General features: G+C 41.9%; 1 protein-coding gene across 1 annotated transcript in view; it reads right to left on the reverse strand.

The window, feature by feature from the left end:
• ascc3 (activating signal cointegrator 1 complex subunit 3) overlaps positions 1-26,251 on the reverse strand; it is a 161,421-nt gene that overhangs the window by 62,497 nt on the left and 72,673 nt on the right. The window contains exons 11-13 of the mRNA XM_069656234.1: positions 20,031-20,195; positions 3,257-3,433; positions 2,935-3,006 (exon numbers count right to left, since the gene is read on the reverse strand). Coding sequence (XP_069512335.1) covers positions 2,935-3,006; positions 3,257-3,433; positions 20,031-20,195 — 414 coding nt within the window. The remainder of the gene's footprint in view (positions 1-2,934; positions 3,007-3,256; positions 3,434-20,030; positions 20,196-26,251) is intronic.

Consider the following 26,251-nt stretch of genomic DNA (forward strand, 5'->3'; position numbering starts at 1 on the left):
CTAATAATCTAATTAAAAGTAAACTTGTCAGAAAAATGAACACTTGAACATAAATCAGCATGATAAGAACTAACTATAATGACAGAAACCATGTTTGAGAAAAATGTATTTGACGTGTATTTTGATTTTATAGTTTGACTCATGTCCCATCTGTTAACATGGAGGAGGCGGGCTTTATGAGCTATACTGCAGCCAGTCAGCAGGGGGCGCTAGAGAGGGTTTGCCTTCACTTTTAGGGAGCTGTCATGTCGGCCATCTTTTTATACAGTCTGTGGTCTGACTTCATGACAGGACGAGCAAAACACAAGATCTGGTTTCTTGTTTGTATCTACCATTTCTGATACTCTCAGGACATCATGAGAATCGACTCGTGGGAAAAAGAAAAGCTTTTGGTCTGAACGCATTTTAACAGATCAAGTAAATCTGCCCATATAAAACTGGACAAACTGTGAGGGTTATCATTCTTAATTTGGGGGTACTAAAACAATTGAAAAAATACTGTGTTTACATTGTGAGTGTTTTTTATTAAGAAGGAATATATATTATTCGATTAAATAATACTGCATGACTGCCCACACATGCAGGAACCAGCTGCGTGTGTGCATCAAACACAGTGTGTCCGCGGAGCCCACAGCAGCACATGTTATTTGTGGAAGCTGTTTTATCAGCACCACTGAGCTGTGTGGAAGCATTGTCGGCAGTAACCGCCCGATCCTCAGCTTATTAAACTTCCTTCTGGCAGAATGCTTCCCACCAGGAGGGCGCTGGGAAAATCATAAAGGAAATTTCATCCATCAGATCCTCCCAGATGAAATTAATATATGTCAGAGCCGCTTCTTGACAATTTAATATGAGCGAGATGGAGGCCTCCCGAGCTGAGCTGCAGCCACAGTGGCCTCGACCTGCGAGCCAGACTGGACCATTGTATCATTTGAAGCAGAGAGATAAAAAAAGTTGTCAGCGGTGCGGAGGAAGTTGGTTTACACGTTCTCAAGGGCCACAGCTAGACTCATATAAGTGTGTCTCTGAGGGACATAATGAGCAGCAGAGAAGGAAAAAAGCAAGAAAGGATGCGTGTGTGTGTGTCTGTGTGTGTGTGTCCGTGCGTGTGTTTATGCTCACACTTAAATAAAATGATGCAGACAGGATAACAACCGTGCTCAATAGGGAGCTCAACTCCTGTAGCAGATGGGAGCTAAACGGTAAAGCCTGAATTCACAACTCTGGCATTCCCAATGGGCCCTCTGAGGCTGCAGAGTGGAAGCAGAAAGAGAGGATGGGGGAGGAAAGGGAAGGGAGGGGAAGGTAACACTGGGGGAGATAAGGACTTCTGAGACTCCAGATAGCAGGTGTTCCTTCCAAACGACACGCAAAAATATTTACAGCAGGAGTATCTAATCACGAGGAAGGCGTGAGAAATACGTTCAAGGTAAAGACGAGAAGAATTAAAGTCGCGGTGAAATGAAAAATGTCATTTTAATCCTTTTAGATCACATCCCCGGTAATATTGTGCATCCATTTGACAATATAGGCCAAAAAAAAATACAGAAAATCCATTTCTTCGTATTCTTATATCAAAATCAGATCATTTTTTCTTCAGGTAAAACTAAATTTCACGCGTCCTTACGTAAGTTAGCACCAAACAATTTCAACATTTAGCCGCAGAGCACCAAGAAAGAATGAAGTCAGTTAGCTAGCTACTGCGCTGTGGGGAACATCTGTCTACGCCCACTTCTCAACGATCAAATCAAATCCCTCTAATGATATGTCCCGCCTGCACGTCCTGTTTCACTCTGAAACACGTCACGATACAGAAGCTAGATACTCCCGAAATGCTGTTTCAGCTCGACTTTAAAGATATATTGTGTTCTGATGTGACAGCAACATTAGTGTGTGCCTCTTTAAAGGGGAACTCCCATATTTCAAACCTGTTCCCTATTTACATAAATTTTGGGTCAAACAACAGCAGTATAACAAGTTTGCCCCAGTAGATTTCTTCAGCCTGCAGCTGTGAAACAGGCTGTAATGTAATCCTGAGGGAAAAGTGCGCCTGATCAAAGCACGTCCACTCAAAGTTCTTGTTTTTTCCACTGACAGACAACACAGATTGTTCACAGACAGGTTCACTCCAGAGACAGACCTTTTTGTTTAAGACTAAAGAGCTTTTCTTTACACCAGAAACAGTCGTTATTTCGCTCTCTTCAAAGCCACCAATCAATGAACACAGGCTTCCTGTTGTACAGCTGACTTCATTTGTTGGTAAGTTGGAGTTTTGTGCAACTTTGGTGTTTTTAATGGTTAGGTTGGATCCAAAGCAATATTGTTTGATGCTCAACATAAAAGAACTAACCGATTGGAGCAGTGGTAGAGCAGCTTTCCATTTTGCTGCAGGAAAATAATTATGTTTATTAAGTCATGGAGTCTCGTTTCTTTGAAAAGAGTGATTTAATGGCTCTTTCTGGTTAAAAAAAATTCTGTCTTTAACAAAAAGGTGTAATTCTGTAGACTCGGGTTCAGAAAGCCCTCAAGTAAGAAACAGCCGTTTCATCACTCAGCGGTTGAATCGCGCGTCACAAGTGTAGAGGCTACAGTCCTGGATGCGGTAGCCCCTCAGTAACTCCCACCCTCGGCCCTTTGCCGCATGTGATCCCCACCCTCTCTTCCCCTGTTTCCGACGCTATCCACTGTCCTCTCTCTATCAATAATAATAAAAAAGGACTCCATTTTAAAAATACAGTGGTTTTACTTGCAGATCATGTGAGTTAGTGGTCTATCTGTCTCGATCGGTTATGTTATGTCAGGCTATGTTTCGGCTTTTCCAAAAACATAAAGGCAGATTTAAATTATTTACATGCTACCTGATATTGTTTGATCAATACTATAAAAACCTATAAACTCAAAGACTGCGGTAAGTCTTTGTAGGAGTCAACCTACCTGATGACCAGCCTTCACCTGCTCCAGGACTTTGTTGTAGCAAACCTCCTCCGTGTCATGAAGCTGCTGGATCTGAACAGGATCACAGGAAACCGTTTAACATATTACTGCAATGATTTAACTTCAATGGATTAATCATTTAAAAAACATCTCTCGATATAATGCAGTCCATTTCAACAACACTGCATTCTACAAACTTAATAATAAACGTAGTGAAACTTAAAACCTCTCTGACATGAGCTCTAGAACAACGTGACTGCCTGTAGAGGTTCAAGTGTCCAATAGGTCTTCAAATACATCCACATGATCTGTACTTGTTTACCTTGTTGGTGGATTTGATGCCCACAAAGGTCTGTCCGAGCGGCACCGGCCGGAAGCGGCTGTCGAAGAAGAAGAGGCCGATGTAGGGGTTGACATGCAGGAAGGCGGCTACGTCCAGGTAGTTTGGCAGGGTGGCTGACAGGCCCAGGATCCGGATCATGCTCTGGGTGGACTCCACCTGACCGTCAGATAACAACATGGTGTCACAGTTACATCAGACTCTGTTTACTGAATCTTTTCATGAAGGTCAGGATACAAAATGATAAAAGTTTGCAGAGGTGAAAGAAAAGCACTGAACAACGATTATCTGAGAGGAGAAGGAGACACGTAGTGAACTCCTGCAATGACAGGGTCCATTATAAAGGCAGTTTTATCTGCAAAGGAAACATTGTTATTTTTCTCTTTTTGTGATGTAACTTCTTAGGCTATCGTCTAATGCATCATACCCCTACAATCTGTACAACCTAAAGGTTATGCAAGTTACGCTCTGGCTATTGCATTTTTATTAAACATAATTTTAGACTATTAGAGGATTATGCAAACAACGACTTCCCACAGCCCCAATCGACCCCTGCCATCCACATTTTTTACCTCATTTTACTGGCTGGATGAGGTGAAAGATTCATGTCTAAGCTGCAAAAGGAACGAATGATCAGCTCTGAGAGTTTATTTTTTAGATCACTTTTAACAGGATTATGTAAATAATGGCCGTCTGCTTGAGATCAGTTTATGTATGATTAAGTTCTCTGGAACAATGACAATAGGTTGATGAAAATATAGACATAATAAAGTGCTGAAGAAAAAAGCAGAGCTGATGTTATGGCAGTGAACGTGTCAACAAATGCTGAGAGCATCAGTAACACTTTTGTGGATTTCAGGGTGCAGAGGAGATTCAAACTGAGAAGACAAAGGCGCAGAGTAAGAGGGAGTGGGCATCTTTGGGGTCCATGTGTTTTGTTTGAGACAAAGTAAATGATCTTGTACTTTTCTGTCTTTATTTTGTCTTTGAAACCTGAAGAAAATTCAATATGTTGTGTATCAACGCGGGTAAGAAGAGAGAAAATAAGGGAGGGGGGTTTGCCCTATCTGTGAGCCTCCTGCTGGATGTGACAGGGAAGATTGGTAAGGCCTTTAATGTGATGCAGTACCTGTCAAACCATCCCATCAAGATAAGACCCAGCCAATCCCTACCAGCCGAACGGGCCCGCACTACACATCCACACATCCACGCAGCAGCACTGCTTAAACAGCCACACTGCAGAGGTGCATCATGTTCACCTCAGAGGGAGTCAAACTGTCTCCTGGTTTCTCTCTTTTACTTTGTGCAGCTTTGAGCTCAGCTGCTTCTCTGTGCAGGACATGAAGCGTGCATGTCTCAGGTAAGTTTGTGGCATCATAAAATTTTATGACAACATAAGGTAATTGTGATTAACAGCTCAATTTACGCTCACCCCAAGGAGAGCAAGTAATGAGCCGGATAAAATAAAATTAATAGGTCACAAAATGAGCTGATCTGTGACGTGGCTTTGCACAGAGATCAATGTAGTTCACATACAGAGCAGTGCCAACATCCAAATGAACAAAGTCGCAGTCAATGTCAGTAGATTTTATAGACTGATTATATATATTGTCTGATATATTGTCATGATATTCTTTTAAATGTATATTTTAGATTTAGTTGGTTTAGTTATTAATGCACTGATGTTTTCTCGACTGGACTCCTGTAACTCACTCCGTTCCCACAAATCCCTCTCTCGCCTCCAACTGGTCCAGAACGCAGCAGCTCAGTTTATACTGGTTTTAACAGACGACATCACACCACTCCTGTCCTTGCTTCCCTCCACTGGCTCCCTGTCTATTTTAGAATTGATGTTAAGATTTTATTGATCACTTTTCAGGCTCTTTGGGTCTACCCCTTATGAGTCATCTTGCGCCCTTAGATCCTGAAATGGGGCCCTTATGGTCGTTCAAAGGTCGAGGCTGAAATCGAATGGTGACCATGCTTTTGCCGTCAGGGCCCCTCGACTTTGGAACGACCTGCCTGAGGAGATAAGGCTGCAGAGTTAGTGACTTCTTTTACATCACTTCTTAAAACTCACTTTTACAGACTTGCTTTCATGTGATGTCTCCTTTTTAAATGCATTTTAAAAATGCTCTTAATCCACTCATCTGCTCCTGAATACTCGGCTGATGTTCTATTCTTACCGTCCTTTATTGCTTTTATTTATTTACTTATTTATTTGTCTTCCTATAATCTTTACCTCTTTATTTGTATTGCTTTATTACTTTAACTGCCTTTCAAGATCTGCTTGTTTTATTACTTCCATTCCTTTTATTTGCATTTATTCTTGTTGACCTTTTGTTCCTGCCTCTTGTTGAATTTTCTAAACTACTCTGTTTGGCCTGATCGTGACTGATTATTCTGTAATCTCCCTGCTTTGTCTGTCAAAGCACTTTGTAAACATCTCTTTATAATGTATAAAGGTGCTATATAAAGAAAGTAATTATTCATGTTATTTCATTTAAGTTTCTATTTTTATTCTATTTCTGTTTTATATATTAGGCACCTGTACCTTGTATTTGTAAACCTGATTTCTGATTCTGCACCCCTGAAACGCTTCACCTGTGAACCTCCTATGGACAGACAGGTGAATCCTGCCTCTACAAAAACCTAGTAAACTTATAAATAAAGGAGATATTTCATGTTCACGTTTAAGTTTTAAATAAATCATCACCTGATTCATGTCAGAAGAATCACCTTCAAATATGACAATAATTAAGATGGCTGCTGTCAATAAACAATGTAGGGGAGACTGGGGCATCTTGTCACATGGGCAAGTTGTCACATTGATAATATTTTCACCATAAGAGGGCGCTACTTAAAAGTTGATTCACATGGTCTGATGTCATATCTTTCCTGTGACCAGCAAAGCACACTGTTCACTGAGGTGAGGACTGATTTACCATTTTTCACATGCTAAAGTACAAAAATGTTACTTAACATTTTTTGTTAAAATCTTCTCCTAGTTAAAAATCTTGACAATTATATATTTGTACTCCGTAGAGGAGAGAGTGAAGTGTCTTGTACTTTTGCTAATGACCTGCTTTAGGCTAGCTTTAAGATATAGCAAACAATAGCCAACATGGTGGTTTGGGGTAACTTGTCTCAGTGATTTTGGGGCAAGTGATTTTGAATGTGTTTTTAAAAAAAGGAAGGAAGGAAGGAAGGAAGGAAAGAAGGAAGGGAGAGGAGTTGGTCAGGAATTATATATTATACCAGTGAAGGAGGCACTTGTTGCCTGCCTTGCCTGTGCCTGCCTTTTACCTTTTTACAAGGTAAAAGAGTAAAAGGCAGGCACCTGGTAAAGAGAAGAAGAATCTATTCCAATAGAAATGTGGGGGAACCAAATCTAAAAATCTATAATGTATCTAAAAACAAATCTAAAACACCAAAGAAGGCAGTTATAAAAGGAAAAAATCCAGTGTGACATGCTACCCCACATAGTGTGACAACTTACCCGCTCATGGGGCAAGGTGTCACATGTGTACACTCACTATTTATATGCTTATAACTCTGTACTGAAATAAGATATGAAAATGAAATGAATACATAATATATGCCTGAGACTTTGTTCTTTCATTTGGAATGCAGTTTTTAACACTATGATGTATTGATCCCAAGATATATAAAAGAGTATGAATAGTGTGACAAGATGCCCCGGTCTCCCCTACATACTTCTATATATCATATGCCAGTATTTGAGTGTATTTACAGATTAATTGTATATTACATTGCATACTCACTCTCCTACTGCGATCCCAGGACCATGCAGAGCAGAATACATTTAAACTCGTACTTCATCATGTTTGCTACTCATTAGGGGTATTATTAACATATGAACACAGCTGTGTGATGTCCTTTATGGTTCTGGAGGAACTTCATCAAACCTCTGTTCTAAAGTGACGCTTTGCTGCAAAAAAAAAGCATCATAACCAGACGTAACTGCAGTAAAAAGCTGCCACTTTGAGGTAAATTAGTTTAAGAATAGTTTTCCAATATCAAAGTTAAAGAATAACTGATAACATATAATGACCTATATTTAATACAGCTATCATACTGGTACCAGTGGAGTCCCAACACAACAGATTTTAAACTACAAAATAACTAAACTGCTTTTTATCCCATTACCTGCCTTTAAGTAGAACTTTGTTGTTGGTGCAGATTAGAGAGCTGCAGCAGGATTGGGGGTCTAGTGTCACAGGTGCAGGATACATTTCCTCTAATGGAGGCAGGAGGAAGCAGCATGCAGTATTACTGTGGGTTAGTTATGTATGTGTGACACCATAAGAGGCTTCTATAATTGACCGTGTATCTAATGACTGCCTCTGAATAAAGTTATGTTTAAGTTTCTTTTTCCTTTTGCTCATACATTTTAGGTTGCTCTGGAAGTCAATGAAAAGTTTCATTGAAAACAGAAAACACACCATGTGTGTGTTTTAAAATGCCTGTACTACTTTCTGTGCAAGAAAATAACCCCTGGATATCTATCTACAAGGGAAAAGGTGTACATAGTGTATGTAGTTTGGATTATTATTACTGTTATTATTTATATTATCATATTTTTAAATCCTGAAACAGGAATTTTTCCCATGTTTATCACTTGATTATATTTGGCTCTTTTCGTTGTGCTGTAACACGTACATTTCCCCTGTGGGGGATCAATACAGCTTATCTTATTTTATCAGACTCTTTATGGGAGCAGGGAGGAGTGGGCGGGGCATCTGCATGAGCATTTAGAAAAGGATGTAAACACTGAAGTGAGTGAGAAAAATACTGAAAACAATCACAGATATTCAGCATATATCTTTGCTTTGCAGCGTTAAAGCTGCAGTAGGGAACATTATTAAAACTACCTTTTTGTCATATTTGCTCAAACTGTCACTTTAAACATGCAGTCGTACATGAGACAGATAATCTGTAAAAACATCATGTTCCTCTGGCTCCTCCTACTGCTCCTAATGGCATTTATAAGAATCCAACTGTCCCGAAACACAACAACCAATCAGAGCCGAGCCTTCTCTCAGGCTGCTGTCAGTCCCACGTGAGCAGCACAACTCCTCCGTGCATGCTCACACGGTCAAGTTCAATTTCTTCATTGTGCGCAGCGTCAGCCGGTTTGGGTCCACAAAGGCTGAAAAACAACCACCAGGAATGAACAAACTGCCCATCCCTCCACTGCCAACGAGGCTTACACTACAAAGAGTGATAAACTGAAGAAGAGAAATGAGGAGAAGCAAGCCAAAAAGAAAGAGTTGGACCGAGACAGAAACAAAACGAGAGTAAACATTGGAGCGGCGTTTCCAAGGTGGAGAGAGCTACGGGAGCTGAGAGGATCAAAAAGTGATGCTGAGTTAGACAGTTCTGCTCGACAGGTGATTACCCCAGCTTCATTTCTGCTGTATGTGTTTCACATTGCTAAGATGTCTGCGGTTACTGTGACGCTGTGTTACGTTGGTGTAGCAGTCGGGCTAACGTTAGCTTGTTCCCGCTGCTGCTGCTGTTCAGCGTTGTTTCATGGCGGTGTGGATGAAAATATCTCTGTGAAGTGCCCAGGCAGGGTTACCGTTTCAGACTGTCTCCTGATAGTTCTGTGTGCCTGTGCTCTCACGGCTAAATGTTCACAACATCAGTGAGTTACTGCTTAGCTGGCTCTGTTTTTTCCACAGTGTCTGTTAGCAAACTAAGCGCTGCTGGTTTTGCTAAATAGAATTAGCTGTAGATTACCGTTCACAGCAACAACACTGATTTCCGCTGGTTTGATATGTATCTGCTTCAATAGTGTCGGAGGCGTAATACAACGGCTGCCGTTGTTGTCATTTCACATTTCTACATAGTGTCTATCTGGCTCCTTCCGTTGCTGTGGTTACTAGCCTGTGCGCGCATGACAGCCTCCTCTGCAGGGAGGGCTTTGGAGGCAGGACTGAGCGACAGAGAGGGGGAGGGGCCTGGAGGTTGTGATCTTTCAAATTTTGAAGCAAAGTCCGCTCTCTTCTCCATCTTACCTGCTGCAGCTTTAAACCATTCATCAACAATTTGGATGATTTTTAACCCTTGCAAACACATATCCTGCAGACGGTTGCATGAGATTGTTGTGTGTGTATTCTTGTTCCAATAGATAATAAATTAGCTCAAACTCAAACAATTGCAACATGGAAAAGCTGTAATATGTTATTGTATCTAAAATATTAAACCGGTAATACCACATATTAAAATACACCGCTGATAATGTCAATTCTGCCCATAACTCGTATTTTTGTTAGTAATAGTTTTAATGTGGGCGGCACAGTGGTGCAGTGGTTATCGCTGTCACCTCACAGCTAGAAGGTTCCTGGTTTAAATCCCGGTTCAGACTTAGTGGGGCTTTCTGTGTGGAGTCTGCATGTTCTCCCCTTGAATGCATGGGCTCCCTCCGGGTGCTCCGGCTTCCTCCCACAGTCCAAAGACATGCTCGTTAGGTTCAGTGGTGACTCTAAAATTCCCCGTAGGTTTGAATGTGAGCGTGAAAGGTTGTCTGTCTCTGTGTGTCAGTCCTGTGATTGACAGGTGACCTGTCCAGGTGCCTCTCGCCCAATGACAGCTGGGATAGGCTCCAGCCCCCCGCGACCCTGAACAGGATAAGCGGTATAGATGATGGATGGATGGATGGCTGATACTTTTAATGTAGTAATTGTATCAAATACTTTTACTTTGAATTGGAGTGTGCTTTGTGCTCAAAGAGTGCTTTTGAGTTGTTGTATCCCTTTACTCATATCTATGGGTATATGGTATGGCTCTTAGTGTAACTTTATTATCACTACTATCACTAAGCAACACAGAGTCCCTCTAGTATTTTTATATCTTAAATTATTGATTATTCTGTGTTTTATTTTCCTCCTTTTCACCTCGTATCTGTGTTTGTATGTGAGTGAAATGAGCTTTCCTTTTCTTTTCGCTGGAAAAACAAAATGATTGTTTCCTGTGGTTGCATGCAGCAGAACATTTTGTTCAAACAAAGAATATAGACAGGAACGTGTTTTGGCCATATATAAAGAACCCTATAAAATGTCAAATTATGATCATTTTTGGGACATTCAGAATCATGTTCAGGCACTGAATAATAAAAGGCACGCCTTATGTGAGCTTGGTTGAAGCACAAATGCTCCTTAAATACCAAACTGTGAAGAAGCAGCCCTACAACAGAGCGACATTAAAGGCCTTTGTAATAAAGGTTAGAGGGACTTTATCTTGCACGCAGAGCGTAATTGGTGGCAGTGAAGAAAGTGTCGTCCAAACCAAAGCTCTTCCAAGCAAAACATCAAAGTGACAACTGGTTCGGTTCGAAAACATTTGCATAAAAAGGGGGACAAATATCATTTAGTTTACAGGGATTTCCATATTAATGTGTCTGAAGACGTGAACTTAAGCACCTAGCGCATCAGAAGCAGCCGCCTTAATTCCTCCAGCACAATCAATTACTGCAGTCTGTCAGGTGTGGCAATAATTGGACAGAGAGATGAAGGAGGTGGGGGAGGGGCTGGCAGGCGAGCTGCTGGCACACAGTCTCCTGCTGGAGGGGGGACTGTGAGCCGTTTACACGCTCTCACACAAAACACAAACATGCTGCTCTGCTGGACTCATACAGATATAATTAACTCCAAAAGAGTCGTCCTACATGTTCTACTCATGTACAGTGACATCAACTCTGCAGCAGAAACAGCATTAAAGGTTAAAATATCCTGTATTACATATTCTTTGTACAAGCTTTGTGTTCTTAACAGAGCAATTTAGTCCATCCTCTCCCCCAGAACATACTTTTACAGTCCGGGCTTACATGTTTAAATGCCGGTGCGTTTACAATGAACTGAATCTTTAAGGACATTCCTGATAGAGATATATTACACGTTTCTTTGAATGTGTGACCAGTGTTCAGGTTTCCTGAAGCCACACTCAGATGTCAAACAGAATTTTGTAAATAAAGCTCAAAGTTAAAACCTTCACAACATTTTTGTCCTCCTTAAAACTCGCTGGTTGTTTTCTATCATAGAAAACATACAGCAGCACTACACTAAAAGGATGAATCCACCTGCTTTTATCGCTATGGAGAGAGAAGGACGGAGGAAGTTAACAGAAGGACTGTTAACATTTTTTCAAAGCTACCCACACTTCACGTCTCGGACATTCCCTTAGAGGCACAACGTATCTAGAATTAATTGTTGTGTTTTTTACTAAATGGGTCGTAGGAAATACTTTGAGAGAATACATGAGCCTTAAAACAAAACAAGGGCATACGCTGTCATACATTTTACACATGAGGTCGCAACACAGTTATTTACAGGATGACAGAACACAGTCCTTCTCTTTGTTTCTTTGCATGTGAGTGTCAGAAGAGCCTCTCACCACAGCAGAACAAACAGGCACAAAAGGTGTGGAGCGAGGGGATAGTGACCATAAATCAATAGAGGATGCCGTCGTTCTCTGGCTTTACTGGGATGTTGGATTTACAAGAATGGAAGGGGGATGTGGGATGACTTCAGGTCACCGTGACCTTGACCTTTGAACACCAAATTCGAAACAGTTAATCCTCCAGAAGAAGTGGACGGTGATGACCAATCTGAGGAAATTCCCTCCAGGCGTTTTGGAGATAGAAGATTCAGAACAGAAAAGTGTTTTTGTAGGACATTATGATGTCACAGTGAAGTTGAACTATGACCTTTCAGCCAAAACAGTCATCTTTTTATCCTGTTAGACGATTGTGTGATTTATAAGAAAAAAATATCTCACATTCAGAGATAAAAGTGACCTCTGACCTTTGACCACCACATTATAATCAGTTCCCTGAGTCCAGGTGGACGTTTGTGCCTCCCTCCAGGTGTTGCTGAGTTATCGTGACAAAAGAATGGGACAGAAAACATCACACGTCTGACCGCGGCTGTCACCAGCAGAGAGGCATAAAAACAACCCCTGCAGACCAGTGGAGATGATGGTGTGGATACTTTGACTGCTGGTGCATGCCAGATGTAATGGCACATGGAATGAACTATTTCAGGGTCACAGGAGGTAAATCAGACGAGCACTCTGAGGAACAGACACTCGCTGAGTGTTCTCTATTTCCCACACGAGGAGGTGAAGCTAGTTTTTTTTTCCACTTACTGAGACGACGACCCGCTCCAGAGGGAGCCGCGGCTTTACTTTCCTATATACTCCTATGTTATGCTGCACAACTCATTTCTGCAGTTTGAGGGACAACAACAGAACCTTTCACACGAAGTTTGTGTGTCCAAGAATATCTAGTTCTGACGAGATGTACGTAGCCTGTGAAAGCAGTTGAATATTGTCATCAGCCCACACATGGCGACAGATAATGACAGACTGAACTGCTTTGTTCCTGTAGTGTGTGGAGAGCAATGATATGACCCAAACAGCACAGCACACACTAACAGATTCATTCACCAACAACCAGAGTCCCACTCTCACAGCTGGAAATCTCATCAATCTCCGGCAGTCAAACGAGACTTGAGAGTAAACAAACATGGCGGACGACGGGCAGGAAGAATTGGTGCAGGAAGAAAAAAGAACAAACTGTGGATGAAGTGGTGGAGACGGCGTGAACACGGCTGTACATGTTACTTTATGCTGCACGTTTGCTTTTGCCTCCATAGCTGCGGTTGTTGTGCTTCCTGCTTCAGTTAGCTTGGTTTCTGATTGGCTATCGTTTGGTTCCACCTGACGATCCAAAGAGTGCATTTATCCACACAACAGGATATCAGATTGGAAATATTGAACATGTTTATTATTTGAAATCAGTGCAGGCACGATGTTCTTTCGAACAAATTGGGGGAAGAAAAATCACTCGTAACATCCCTCACACAGCTGGGCAATGTATCATTTTTTATCAGTTAATCCAAACTAATGGTTTAGGAGAAGTCTATTCCAACTTTTATGTAGTTTAGTTATGTAGACCCGCCAGCGCTTCCCTGAGCTCCTGCAGGTCAAATAAAACACAAAAGTTCTCTTCAGACAGTTAAAATGTCAACATGGCAGAATGCTGTAGCCCTAATGAAAGTGAGGAATGAGGAGTATGTGTATGTGTGTGGCACTGCAAGATGCATGAGATAGCCTAAAAATACCTGCTGAAAAGCAGCTAAGGTAAGCGGCATAAAATAGATAAAATGGTAAATCCAATGTGTGTGAAAAATGTTATTATCAGGCAATATCGCCCAGCCTGGGTTGCTGCCCATCCTGACTCCACCTGCTGACACTATGTTCTTCCTAGTAGTGTTGTTATCATCCAACTCCAGCTTTGGTTCCAGATTGCAGATATTTGCAAAAATCTTAATGGTTGGCTATACCAATGGGTCTTAAGGGACGTGTATTAGCTCAAACTAATTTGTCATATCAGGAGATTGAAGAAAAGATGCTGTTGAAATCACTGTTGAGCTCTACCGATCAGCCATAACATTATGACCACTGACAGGTCAAGTGAATAACATTGTTTATCTCGTTACAATGGTCCCTGTCAGTGGGTGGGACATGTTAAGCAACATTTTGTTGTTGAAAGCAGGAAACATGGGCGTAGTGTAAGGTAAGTGTAAGGATGTTAGCGACTTTGACAAGGGCCAAATTGTGATGGCTAAATGACTGGGTCAGAGCATCTTCAAAAATGCAGCTCTTGTGGGGTGTTCCCGGTCTGCAGCGGTCAGGCGACAGGGTTGATGCCATTGATGTGCATGGGGAGCCAAGGCTAGCCCGTAAGGTCCGATCCAACAGAGGAGCTACTGTAGCTCAAACTGCTGAGAGAGTTAATGCTGGTTCTGATAGAAAGGTGTCAGAACACACAGAGCATCACAGTTTGTTGTGTATGAGGCTGTGTAGCTGCAGACCAGTCAGGGTGCCCGTGCTGACGCCTGTCCACCGCTGAAAGCTCCTACAATGGACATGTGAGCATCAGAACTGGACCATGGAGCGATGGAAGAAGACGGCCTGGTCTGATGAATCATGTTTTCTTCTACATCATGTGGATGGTCAGGTGTGTGTGCATCTCTCACCTGGGGAAGACATGGCACCAGGATGCACTATGGGAAGGAGGCAGTGTGATGCTTTGGGCAATGTTCTGCTGGGAAACCTTGGGTCCTGCCGTTCATGTGGATGTTACTTTGACACGTACCACCTACCTAAACATTGCTGCAGACCAAGTACACCCCTTCATGGAAACAGTATCCCCTAATGGTAGTGGCCTCTTTCAGCAGGATAATGCGCCCTGCCACACTGCAGACATGGTTCAGGAATTGTTTGAGGAACAACGAGTTCAAAGTGTTGACTTGGCCTCCAGATTCCCCAGATCTCAATCCAACTGAGCGTCTGTGGGATGTGCTGGACAAACACGTCCGATCCATGGAGGCCCCACCTCGCAACATACAGGACTTAAAGGATCTGCTGCTCACGTCTTGGTGCCAGATACCTCAGCACACCTTCAGAGGTCCAGTGGACTCCATGCCTCGAAGGGTCAGGGCTGTTTTGGAGGTAAAGGGGGACCTACACGATATTAGGCAGGTGGTCATAATGTTATGGCTGATTGGTGAATATTATGAAACATTAATTCTAGTGGACACTTGCCTGTTTGCTAGAACATTCTAGTCAGGTGGCCATTGGATGTACAATGTAACATATACAGTGAATGCACATATGAGAGTGGAGCTGGGATGTCATTTAGATCTATCCCCTCAAGGTGTAATTATTTCCAGGTTGGTTACACTTACGATGCACTATTTACTGTGCTAGTGTTCACACCTCAGTTTTTATGAACATGCTAATGCTAACGCCCAGCTGTGTTCTAAGACTGCATGTGTGCATTCTGCTGGCAGACCTACAGACAGTCCTGAGGCATCAAACTTGTGCACTGCAGCAGAACCTCCAGAGGTGTTGAGGTGCACAAAGCGCCCAGTCAGCCCTTCTTCAGTAATATCAGCTACACCTGCAGATAAATGGGCTGTGAACCGGGTAAACAGCGGTCACATGTACGGACCAGTTTTCAATTACCTTGCGGTTAACCCTGCTGAGAGGTCCCCGTCGCTGCAGAGCACAGCAGCTCATCCCTAAATCCCCGTCTCTCTGCCTCCCTCTCCCTGCTCTGACTCTTTCAGAGTACAACTGTCCATGTATGTTGAGTTTTAGTCAACCATACTTTAGTCATGCTCCAGAGGGTCATCATTTTATTCTTTATAGTGAAAAAGAATTGTGACTCTTTCGATTCCACTGCTGAATCCCATTTATGACCTTTATGAAGTGTGATGCTGCTGCTGCTGGTGGTTTGCAGGTCAGGTGGATGTATTAAGAATTTTAAGAGCTGCTATAAAAAGCCATAATTGTACATGAGAGTCATAGAGAAGGCTACTCGTGCCTATTGGCAAATGTGACTGACATTCCCTCTCATCTTTATCGCTTTTTTCATTGCTGTGTTACAAATACCGAAGCCAAACTTCTTTTAATGTATCTGACGGCACATTTGTGTTTCTGCATAAACAGAATATATCCCACAAAGACACATCATGCACACATTCTCTGGGGCTGAATGTGAAGGCTTTCTGTAACTGGGTGGAGGCTGAGTCATTTCACTCCGAACCAAGGACGGGCAAAATGGACATGTTTTTATATTGATATTTTCAGAATCAAAATGTCATTCACAGATAGCATCATGCCTGGATGAGTCAGCGGTGGTCTATGCAGGCAGAAAATATTCCTTACATCTCTTCTGCATTCATTAGTTTCCCTCCAAACACTGACGCATCACATCAGCTCATCAGAATTGTATATTGGTGTAATGCTCAGAAATAAACCAAGCTCAAACCCAGCAGCATCACTCACAGACAGGCGGCGTAAGATAAGAGACACTTCGGACATTTTCCAGAGATTCCGGTCCTGATATACACGACCAGTCAAAAGTTTGGACACACTTTCCCATTCACTTGTATGAGAACATGTGTCCAAACTTTTGCCTGGTAGTGTAGTCCAGACTTGCCCTTTCACACATGTAGTTCACAGCGGAAGATTGTCTGTGTAAGACGTGATCATACTACTGGAAATAGTCTGTGTTTAGGTGAGGGGGTAGAGCGTGCAGGAGGAGGAGAAGGAGTCTTTCATAACGGTGACTGTTTGTGTGTTAATATCACTACAACATGTATCAGGACGAATCTGCAAACTGTGTAAAACACAATACACAAAACAGGTCACAGAGGGGTGGCAGCTGCTTCTCTGCTGCAGGGGTCTCGTCGGCTTCTGATCTCTGTACTCGTCTATTTTAGTTAAATTGTACAAAGATTTTTTTCTTGTTAGGTACAATGGACGTGTTGTTTTCTGCGCTCTGCTGTCGCTGCAAGAACAATCATTTATCTGCTTCGTTTGGTGTTGACACAAGTGACCGTGCAGATGTTTTAAATGCATAATCTAAGTTCTGTATAATCAATGTTTTTGTGATTGATTGTTTTTGAAAAAAACATGCAATTATTAAATATTATCAAAGTATCTTTAAAGCTTAGGCGTGTACTGGACAAGAAGAGCAAAGAGATAAGACGCACCACTTTGTTCACAGGGGCTGGTAAAATCGACACAAGTCAAAAGCTTCTCACAGCAGCTTAGACTGAAGGGTAAGAATAGATTATGGACCAGGGCTGTGCAAAAATATTGATACAGCTGGGTGTCACGATAACTGTTTACAAAAGACTCGATTTTCTCGCCCTGCATATCGATACATTTAAAGGATTTAATACATCGTTATATTTCCCTCAAATTCCTGTGATCACAACGACCTCTGCTCCTGTAGATGTCTCTGTATGACTCATAGGCTGGTTTCTTCTCGGCATCCGTCACTTTTGGCATAACTTCAGAAAAGCACGGTGGAAAAACAAAAGCAGACGACTTTTCTTTTCTCTTTTTACTTATTGCTATTCTAGTTCTGTGTTCTGAACCTCAACACCAAGTCTAATTCCTTGTATGTGTAAACCTACTTGGCAATAAACTTGATTCTGATTCTGATTCTGATTCTGATGAGCGCACTTAGGCTTCACAACCAAAAGTAATGATTCAGATACATAGATTTACAGGAAGGACATAACAGCAGACGTCAATGTGTGTGTGTGTGTGTGGGTGTGTTTGTGACGAGCATGTGTGGAGATGTTGCTCGCGACAGGTATGGTGGAGGCAAAGCGCGAGGGGAGGATGTTCAGTAATCAATGATGCATGACGATCTTGGACAGATTAAAAAAGAAACATGACAGAATTGGCGGCCCTAACGTGACCCATGAATCCTGAGATCCTTGCCAATACCCAACCCTACTATGGACTATAAGAAAGTCTAACACAACCACTGTGGCAGGCTGCTGCTCGGTTCCCTTATTCTGCCTCTTTGCATCCCCGGCCCTCTAATCTGCTCCCACTTCCTGTCTCCACCCTGTGCTTACGTCTTCCTGTCCTCCTGCCATTCTCTACCTGGCCACCAGATACCCTTGGACTCTACCTCCAAAGCCACGCACCTGTTTATCTGACCTTGTCCACCTCACCTGCTTATCTTTCTCCACTTCCCTCTATATATTGGGCTGTTTCCTTTGTTTGGCTGCCAGTTGGTTCTCACTGCTGTTTGCCTTTTTGTTTCGCTTCATCCCTTGAGTATTTGTTTCTCGTGTGTTTGTTTCTTGGACCTGCCTGCTTCTTGTGTTTTTGTTACTCAGATCTTCCTGCCTGCCTACTCATTTGTTTCCCGTTACTGGTTTACCTGCCTGTCAAAAACCTGCCAGTAAGCTGTTTGTGTGGACAATTCATCTTTGCATATCAGTCTGCCTCTTATTGCTGCTTTCTCCTGCCTGTGTTCCACCCTGGACAACCACTGATTGGGACTCAACTCGCTTAGAAATTTAATATAATTCCCAGAATAAATACAACCGAACATTTTAATTAACAAGAGTTATAAACCTTCACATGAAACTCCCTAGTTTAACTAATTACTCGTTCTCCCCTGCCTCTTTAAACTCACTCTCCCACACACATGCTGTCTCTCCCCTCTGTCTGACTCCCCCGTCTCCTCTCTCCCTTTGTGTCTCAGTCTGCAGCCTTCAGCGCGCTGTTGGTGGATAATATGGGTAAAGGTGGAAAGTGACTGCTGCATGACATGAACTGATGCAATAGGAGAAGAACTGTACAGTTACTGTCTGTGAGCCTCTTTATCTCGGTCTGCTGCAGAGCTTCAAATGTTGTGTGTCTCACTGAAGGTGAATAAAAATTGCAACTGGATAGAAATGTATTTGTTGGAAACTTCAAACGTATTTCAGCATGTTAGTCCAAGGAGTGATGAGTGTTTGGGTTCAATACCTCCTGAGAACTGATTGAAATCAATCGATAAGACAGACTATCCAAAACTTCGAATGCAACATACCCCTCATTCAAAATCAAGACAAGCTGTTGACTTAATATGTTTACACTTTGGCACAATTACATGTGTAAAAACATGTCAGTCAAGTTTCGACTTTGAGAAGAATTTTGATTTTAACTCAAGTTACAGCTTTCGGGCGCTGAGTGTTTAACATGTGTGAGTCACAGTCTCACTGCAGCTGTTGACTGTGTTTGTGAGCAGGTCACAGTACAACAACTAACCTCCATTGTTTTTACAACATTGGCACGTAGCTGTCACTCTCACCCCCAGCAGGATCTAACTCACATCTCTCCCTCTACACACTCCTGGCGAACAAAGCATGGTTTGAAAACCTCTGGAATGCTTTATTCCAGCAGAAGATTTAACACTGCCCGGTTTGAGACTGTTGGCTTGGTTGGAGAGAAAAGTGAAACAGAAATTAAACCTGAGAACTGTAAGGGAATGTTACTGCCGGGTCTGAGAAGCAAAACCAATGAATACGGGTCTAAAACCTGCATTCTTTGTAATGACCAGCAGGGGCGACTGGTAAATTATGCGTCCTTACAGAGGAAATAGACAATAAAGCAGGGGATGCTTTAGGGCGGGGCTACCTGTATCTTGCTCAGCGATGGGTTGAACAAAAGACACTCACTTCTTATTCTTATTAAGTCCAAATTAGTATCAGTTACCCTGAATCACAGATGCACTTTGCTAACTAAGCTAGCGTTAGTGTTAGCAGATAACTTGGAGTTAGCTAACCCCTCACTCATCGTCACCTCCGACCTCTCATCCAAATAGGGTCCCTTCTGGCTCCAAGAACCAACATGGTGACCACCGAAATGCAAAAATCATATACAGTGTAGGGAACATGAAAGGTTGAACAATACAGACGTTTGAGTCCAAACAGTCAGCAGATGTGACCCCCTCTGAAACACTGAGCTGATGGGGAAATCCTAGTGACTTACACCATCGTGATTGCATACAGAGTGCTTATTTACATTCTTTGAATTAACTGCTCTCTCGCTCACCAACAAATTGTATTTCATTTGTTAAATCCTTCAACAAACAGAAATGTTTAAATAACAAATTATTCTAATGTTCTACTTATTGTGGATACAAATCTGTTTTATGCTCCTCTAAATGATGTAATTAAGAACCTGCCTGCAGATCTTTAAATACAAATCTAACTAATGGACAACTTAAAAAATCTTTATTTCATAAAATGCATTTTTCATTGCAATATTATTATTTAATATTCAATTTTCTTTTATTGTTGCAGCCCAAACTAACAGTCACACACTGACACACACAGACATTGAGAAGCAGAGGAGGACTGACCTGTCTGATGGTCCTGGCCACCAGGCTCTCCAGCACCGGCCCTCTGTCTTCATGGAGGAGGTGAACCTCATCCAGGATTAGGAGACGCACGATCTGCGAGAGAGCCACATCTCCGACACTCTTCCTGGTCACAACGTCCCACTTCTCTGGAGTCGTCACCAACATCTGGAACAAACATGAACACGTTAACAATGATAGTTGTTATTCATCCTGAACCTAACTCGAGCACAGAGGTCTGTCCTAGTCCTGAGGTGCGGTATCCTGCCTCTGGTGTCCCACTGTGATCTGGGAGAAGTCGAAAATGAAATGTTTTGTTTTACCATCGTCTGTATCACAATCTCAGATCTCACATTTTCAGCAAAATGTCTGCAAATTGTCCTGATTTGTTTTCGATACGATATTTTGTAACTTATTTTTGGAGTTGTGCACGCTGCCACTGCTATGTTTTGAGGTGTAACTGTTTGTAGTTCTCATTCTGCCTTTGCTCTTTGTTTTGTCTGTAGTGTCTTGTAAGCCCATGTGGGCTGGGTGCGTCTTTGTGCAGGACATGATGAAATGAACCACTAACTAACTTACTAACTCGTTGTTAATGTTGTTGAAACATGTATTGAATACAACTAACAATAATTAAAGGACATCTATTGTACTTAATCACAATAATAAAAGTCAAAGCAACAAAACACAATTGTGCATGTTATTGTCTTACGTATCACTATTTTCCATTTTCCTCTGGGGCACTGAATCCCCAATTGTTTTCATTGTAAGTTAATGTGGATGTGTTGAATGAGTGGATGTGTTAAAGGTGGTCCAGAATTGGATTAGGACTTGTCACGCTCCCGTTTATGTGATGTTGCCAGAGCCTCACGCTTACAGTCCGGGAATTCTTTCACAGAGAATATTCAAACGATCGTGGAGATTATTGCTCAGATAAATTTTCTTCACCATTTCCTGCTCCCTTAACTGAATAACACACACTGTGTTAAACCCAGAGCAACACAGCCAAACTCCCTGCAGAGTGCGATGTCAGACTCACGGTTCATCAACGCCCAATTGCCCGTAGCTCATTACAATGCAGATAGAAGCACCTAAATCACAACAGCATAATAGAAGAGAGCAGAACATTATTCACATCTCTCAGCTGTTTTACATTAGCTCTACAGTTTACAGTGCTTATCAGATTTATGTCAATGTCAGTCTGTAAAACACTACATCCAAAGAACTGTTGTGTTTCAGTCTGTGGTGTTCGGTATGATTCCTCCGTTTATCTGATTACATACAGAATCAACACGCCTCTCCTGCATCAGACTTTAACAGACATTTATTTGCACATTGCTTATGAAAGTACAATTTTATTCTCTCCTTAAAATAAAAAGCACTAAAATGCATAATTAATGTTGTGTGAACTGTTCAGCAGTCAGTCAGTCTGTGTGTGTGCAAATTTCTATTAAATTCTCTCTGTAAAAGCAGTTCATTAAATCCTCTCTAGTTTGCATTTAAATCAATCTATCCAGCCATTAGAGGCCGGCGCTCACAGAAAAGGAAGCGCCTGCTCCTAATTGGAGATACTGGTTAATCTAAATGGAGGCTGTGGTAAATGAAGCACAGGCCAAAGGGCTTTTTTAATTGCCTCACAAACACACACACAAGGCGGTTTAGAGAAAACACTCCATTGTTTGGCTGTTATTTAGCCTCTTTATCAAAAGATCGCAGCAGGACTGAAATCAATCATCTAAACACACTGATTCTTAGTATTTCAGAGAAGATATACGGTCTACAGAACAGCCTGAAAAACTCCTCATTGTATTTAATAAGTGAGAGAGCACCAGGCATAGTGGAGGCCTGTATATGTTTGAATAAAGAGCAGAGGAGTGCAGGACGTTTGTATGCAATCAGGGAGGTGGCTATTTTTTAAAAGCATGTCAAAACATTTTGGATTGATTTCCCACTTTAGAGCCCACTTCTGCTCACTTCACTGAGCGATAAAAATCAACCTCTAGAGACGTGAATATTGCATGAGACAGGTAATCCATCACATCTGTGCCTCTTTTTTGGTTAAATTTACATTAACGTCAGCCGTTACTGCAGCTGCAAGCAGGCCCTATATTAAAATCAGAGAGCTGATGCTCAAAACCATTGACGCCCTGTGTAACCACAGGACGGTATAAAAAAGATAAAATATAACAGGTGTCATTTTATTCTTAGAGTTTATATCCAGTTTACTTTTTTAAGTTTTCTTCTTCTTTTCACATCAAACTTTACATTGTTGGGATGTGGTTTTGGGTATAATATACATATTTGATAGATTAAAGGTTACAATAGCTGCTGGGTGTTTCTCACCCTAATGGTTTGGAAGGTTAACGACACCAACTATCACACAGCTCGTCAGCCTGTTGGTTTGCAAAAATGTATAACCAGCTTCTCCATAGTAACATTATTGTTGCTGCTAATGCTAATAGTAGAACTGTTGACCTCAACTGTTACAATTACTATTACGACAGCCTTTATAAATACTATGCTAACTATGTTAACTTTATCATTATCATCAGCCTTACATCATGACCATGCTGTTCTTGCTAATCGTTACACTAGTGTACCACTATGATTGGCATCATAACCACAAGTATGTATTACCTGTTGTTGTTGATGTTGATGCTCTCTTTGCCTGTCTCTATCCTGCATCTCCTTCTATCCCACTTTTCGGCTCATCCAGTCGAGGCAGACTGGATGAGCACCAATCACCATGAGTAGCAAAGTGCTACTCATGGTGATTCATGTTGGGTCTCTCTTTAAATAACATAACAAAGAGTCGGTCTAGACCTGCTCTTTCTGTGTCTCCAGATAACTTTGATTTTAATTTGACGCTATACAAATACAATTTGATTTTATATTAATCTACACAGGAAATCCTGCTTTTCTCTAAGTTGGTCATGATTTTGTAGAAGAGGAGGCTGCATACACACACGGTGTCTCAATTCAGGATATGATTCAATTCAATTGCCCTTTGAAGGACGCAGGATATGAAGGATGAGTCACTGTTAGCCTGTGTAGACGCCTAAGGACTGAAATGAGACGGCCTAGTCGACAAAGGTCGATTTCCTGTTTGCATCACCAGCAAGTCTTGGTGACGCCCTTACCCTTGCATCACCAAACGCTGATACTATTGGCTAGCAACAGGTAGCTTGCGGTTATGATGCGGTTGGGTCGGCTGTGGCTCAGTGGTAGAGTTGGTCATCTTTCAATCGGAAGGTCCCCAGCTCCTTCACGCTACATGTCGAAGTGTCCTTGGGCAAGACACTGAACCCCAAATTGCTCCCGGCATAGCCAACGGGTGTGAATGTGGTAACTGATTGACAGTTGGGCACTTTACGTAGCAGCCTGTCTCTGCCATCAGTGTATGAATGTGTGTGTGAATGGATGAATGTGACATGAAGTGTAAAAGCAGCTTTGAGTGGTCGCAAAGACTAGAAAAGCGCTATGTAAGTACAGTCCATTCCATTCCATGATAGCTAGCTAACTAGCAAGCTAAGTAGCTAACATAAATAACGTCTTGTAAATAAAGCTATTATTTTAACATTTCTTTAACGTGTTTCTCTAGCTATTCGATTAAATTGAAACCAAAAACATTTACATTTAAAGTGTATTCCTCTGCAGCCGACAGTCCACCATCTCCTTTAAATTGGTGTGTAATTAATCTTGGGTTATGTTGGGCCCATAGACTGTATAAATATGGACTAAATGGACTGTACATCAATAGCGCTTTTCTAGTCTTTGCGACCACTCAAAGCTCTTTTATACTACATATCACATTCACCCATTCACACACAGACATTTATACACTGATGGCAGAGGCTGCTACGTAAAGTGCCTAACTGTCAATCAGTTATCACATTCATGATTGGCGATGCCACCGGGAGCAGTTTGGGGTTCAGTGTCTTGCCCAAGGACACTTCAACATGTAGCCTGAAGGAGCTGGGGATCGAACCTCCGACCTTCCGATTGAAAGACGACTCTCTGAGCCACAGCTGCCCCAAATATGGGTGTGTTTCTCTTCTTTCAAACCTTCTCACCTAACAAATTTCCTAGTCGGATTGAAAGTTATTTTTGTGACATGGAGTTAAATGTGTGGCGGTTGCCTTTACTCATTAAAACCATGAACAAACTTTGCCCTCATGATCAGGGTAGTTTATATTTTATGGTTTATTTATTTCCTAGGAAACAGTGTGAACCGTCAGATCCCGTCCCCTTGCAGTCACATTACCATGAGTAATGTTGTGATCTTGGCACCATGCATCACAGCTCAGAGCTCAAAAGTCACCTAGCTGCGTGACGTGGTTAAGCTGAGACCGGCTTCTTTATGAAACTTTATCCTCTGAGGAGTAGAAGCGGCTCATCGTGTTCATATTGAATGAATCGCAGCAGTTTCCTAAACTAAATGGAGGAAATGCTGATGGTAGCAGTCAACAGGGTTCTGAGTTCTCTTTCAAATTATGTTGATGAGATACGAAGGCGGTGAGGAAACACATCGCTCCAGAAATGAGCTGCTTACTCTTGCTCCAGTTTTGTTGGTGGAGGGAAGAACAGACCAGGCAGAGCTGAGGAAGTAAATTACTTCTTCAACAGGCCTACAAGCTTCAGGCTCCAGAGGCAGAGAAGAACATGCCACTCAGAGTGTGTGTGTGTGTGTGTGTGTGTGTGTGTGTATGTGTGTGTGTGTGTGAACCCTGGATAAAGCTGACTCCTGATGTCCATCCTCTGAGCTGTGGACTTCTTGGCTTTTGGTCATACTTATACTGTGTCTGATGCGCTCATTGACGTGTTGTCAAGTCTGTGAGAGCATTGAGCTTCAAGGATGAAGCGAAGGTGAAGCTCTTTAAAGGACAAAAGAACTTTCTCTTTGTCCATCGCCCCTCGTTGCTCTGCCACTGACTGTTTATAGAAGAGAAGGTTTTCTACCAGGAAGGTATCGTATGAAAAAATGAAGATTAGCATTTATTTATTTGAAAATGCGTCAGAATTTACAGATGACTTAGCGTTCGTTATTCCTAATTTTCTTAGTTACACATGATATTGAGAGCAACAAGTGCCTTCTTATAAATTGTGTTTTTCAAATGCTAATTTCTGAAAGGATAATTGGCTTGAGGCAGATTTGATGATTTATGTTCATACATGTAGAAAAGCTTGTTTAAGGAATGTCAAACATGTTTCACATTACTGCCACTGCCGGGCAGGTTCGGTGATTTATGTCTATTTTCCCCTTGTTAATTCTGGGGCTGAGAAATGTTCAGCGTATGGGGGGACACCTGTGACATTTCCTGCAGCATTAACAGGAAAGCTGGTTATGATGTGATTAGTTAGACAGCTTTTAAAGGTGATTTTTAAGGTGGGCCATTTATCAAGGCACATTACTTAAAGCTGTGCATATGCATGTTGTGTTACTCCAGTGTTGTCATCTTTGTGATCACTTGGTAGAGATACACTCACTTGATTTAAGTAAATTCAACTTCACAATCCCAATGTATTTAAAGAGGTCAATGTTTTGTTGTTCTATTATTAGGTGTGTTTACATTTTATTGTTTTTATGCAAGATAAAACTGTTTCAACCGTGATTTGGGCATTTAATGTTGTATGTAATGTACAAATAAGGGCTGCACGATTATTTTGATCAATATTGAGATCACGATTTATTAATTAATTTTAGGGACATTTTTTTATTGTACTTTCACATTTAAATAATCAGCACGCTTTCGTTTCCATTTTGTGCTGCATTCCTACCAAACTGGCCCTGAACTTGAATTCAGTGCATCTCCTAGAGACAAATAATTAATACAATTGTATGGTAATGGAATGCGATTGCATTTGTAATTTCTGTGTGTCTTCGGGAGTTGGGTGGATAGGGTGTCTCTGTGCAGCGTCTCTGTTCTGGACGGGGAGCAGCTGGTTCTTCCTCTCGGCCTTCACACACTCATCATGCTGCACTTTGTCCTGTTTTTTCAGCTGCTTCAACAAGTTAGTCGTGTTGCTTTGCGATACAGACGCAGGTTTGCTGACCTCTTTGCTGATTATTGTTTCTACTTAACACCACACGCCTTAAACCTGAAACACCTCCAAACAAGCGCTGACGAGCCGTTTCAGGGGACCGGCTCTTCGTCTTCTGTTCAGACATTTGACTTTAGTTTCTCCGACCGTCTCTGTTGTTTACTCTTCCACTCTAAACTGCCGCG

Source organism: Semicossyphus pulcher, unplaced genomic scaffold (genome assembly GCF_022749685.1).
Source record: "Semicossyphus pulcher isolate SPU_LCO1_2020_fin unplaced genomic scaffold, fSemPul1.0.p SCAF_9, whole genome shotgun sequence".
NCBI lineage: Eukaryota > Metazoa > Chordata > Actinopteri > Labriformes > Labridae > Semicossyphus > Semicossyphus pulcher.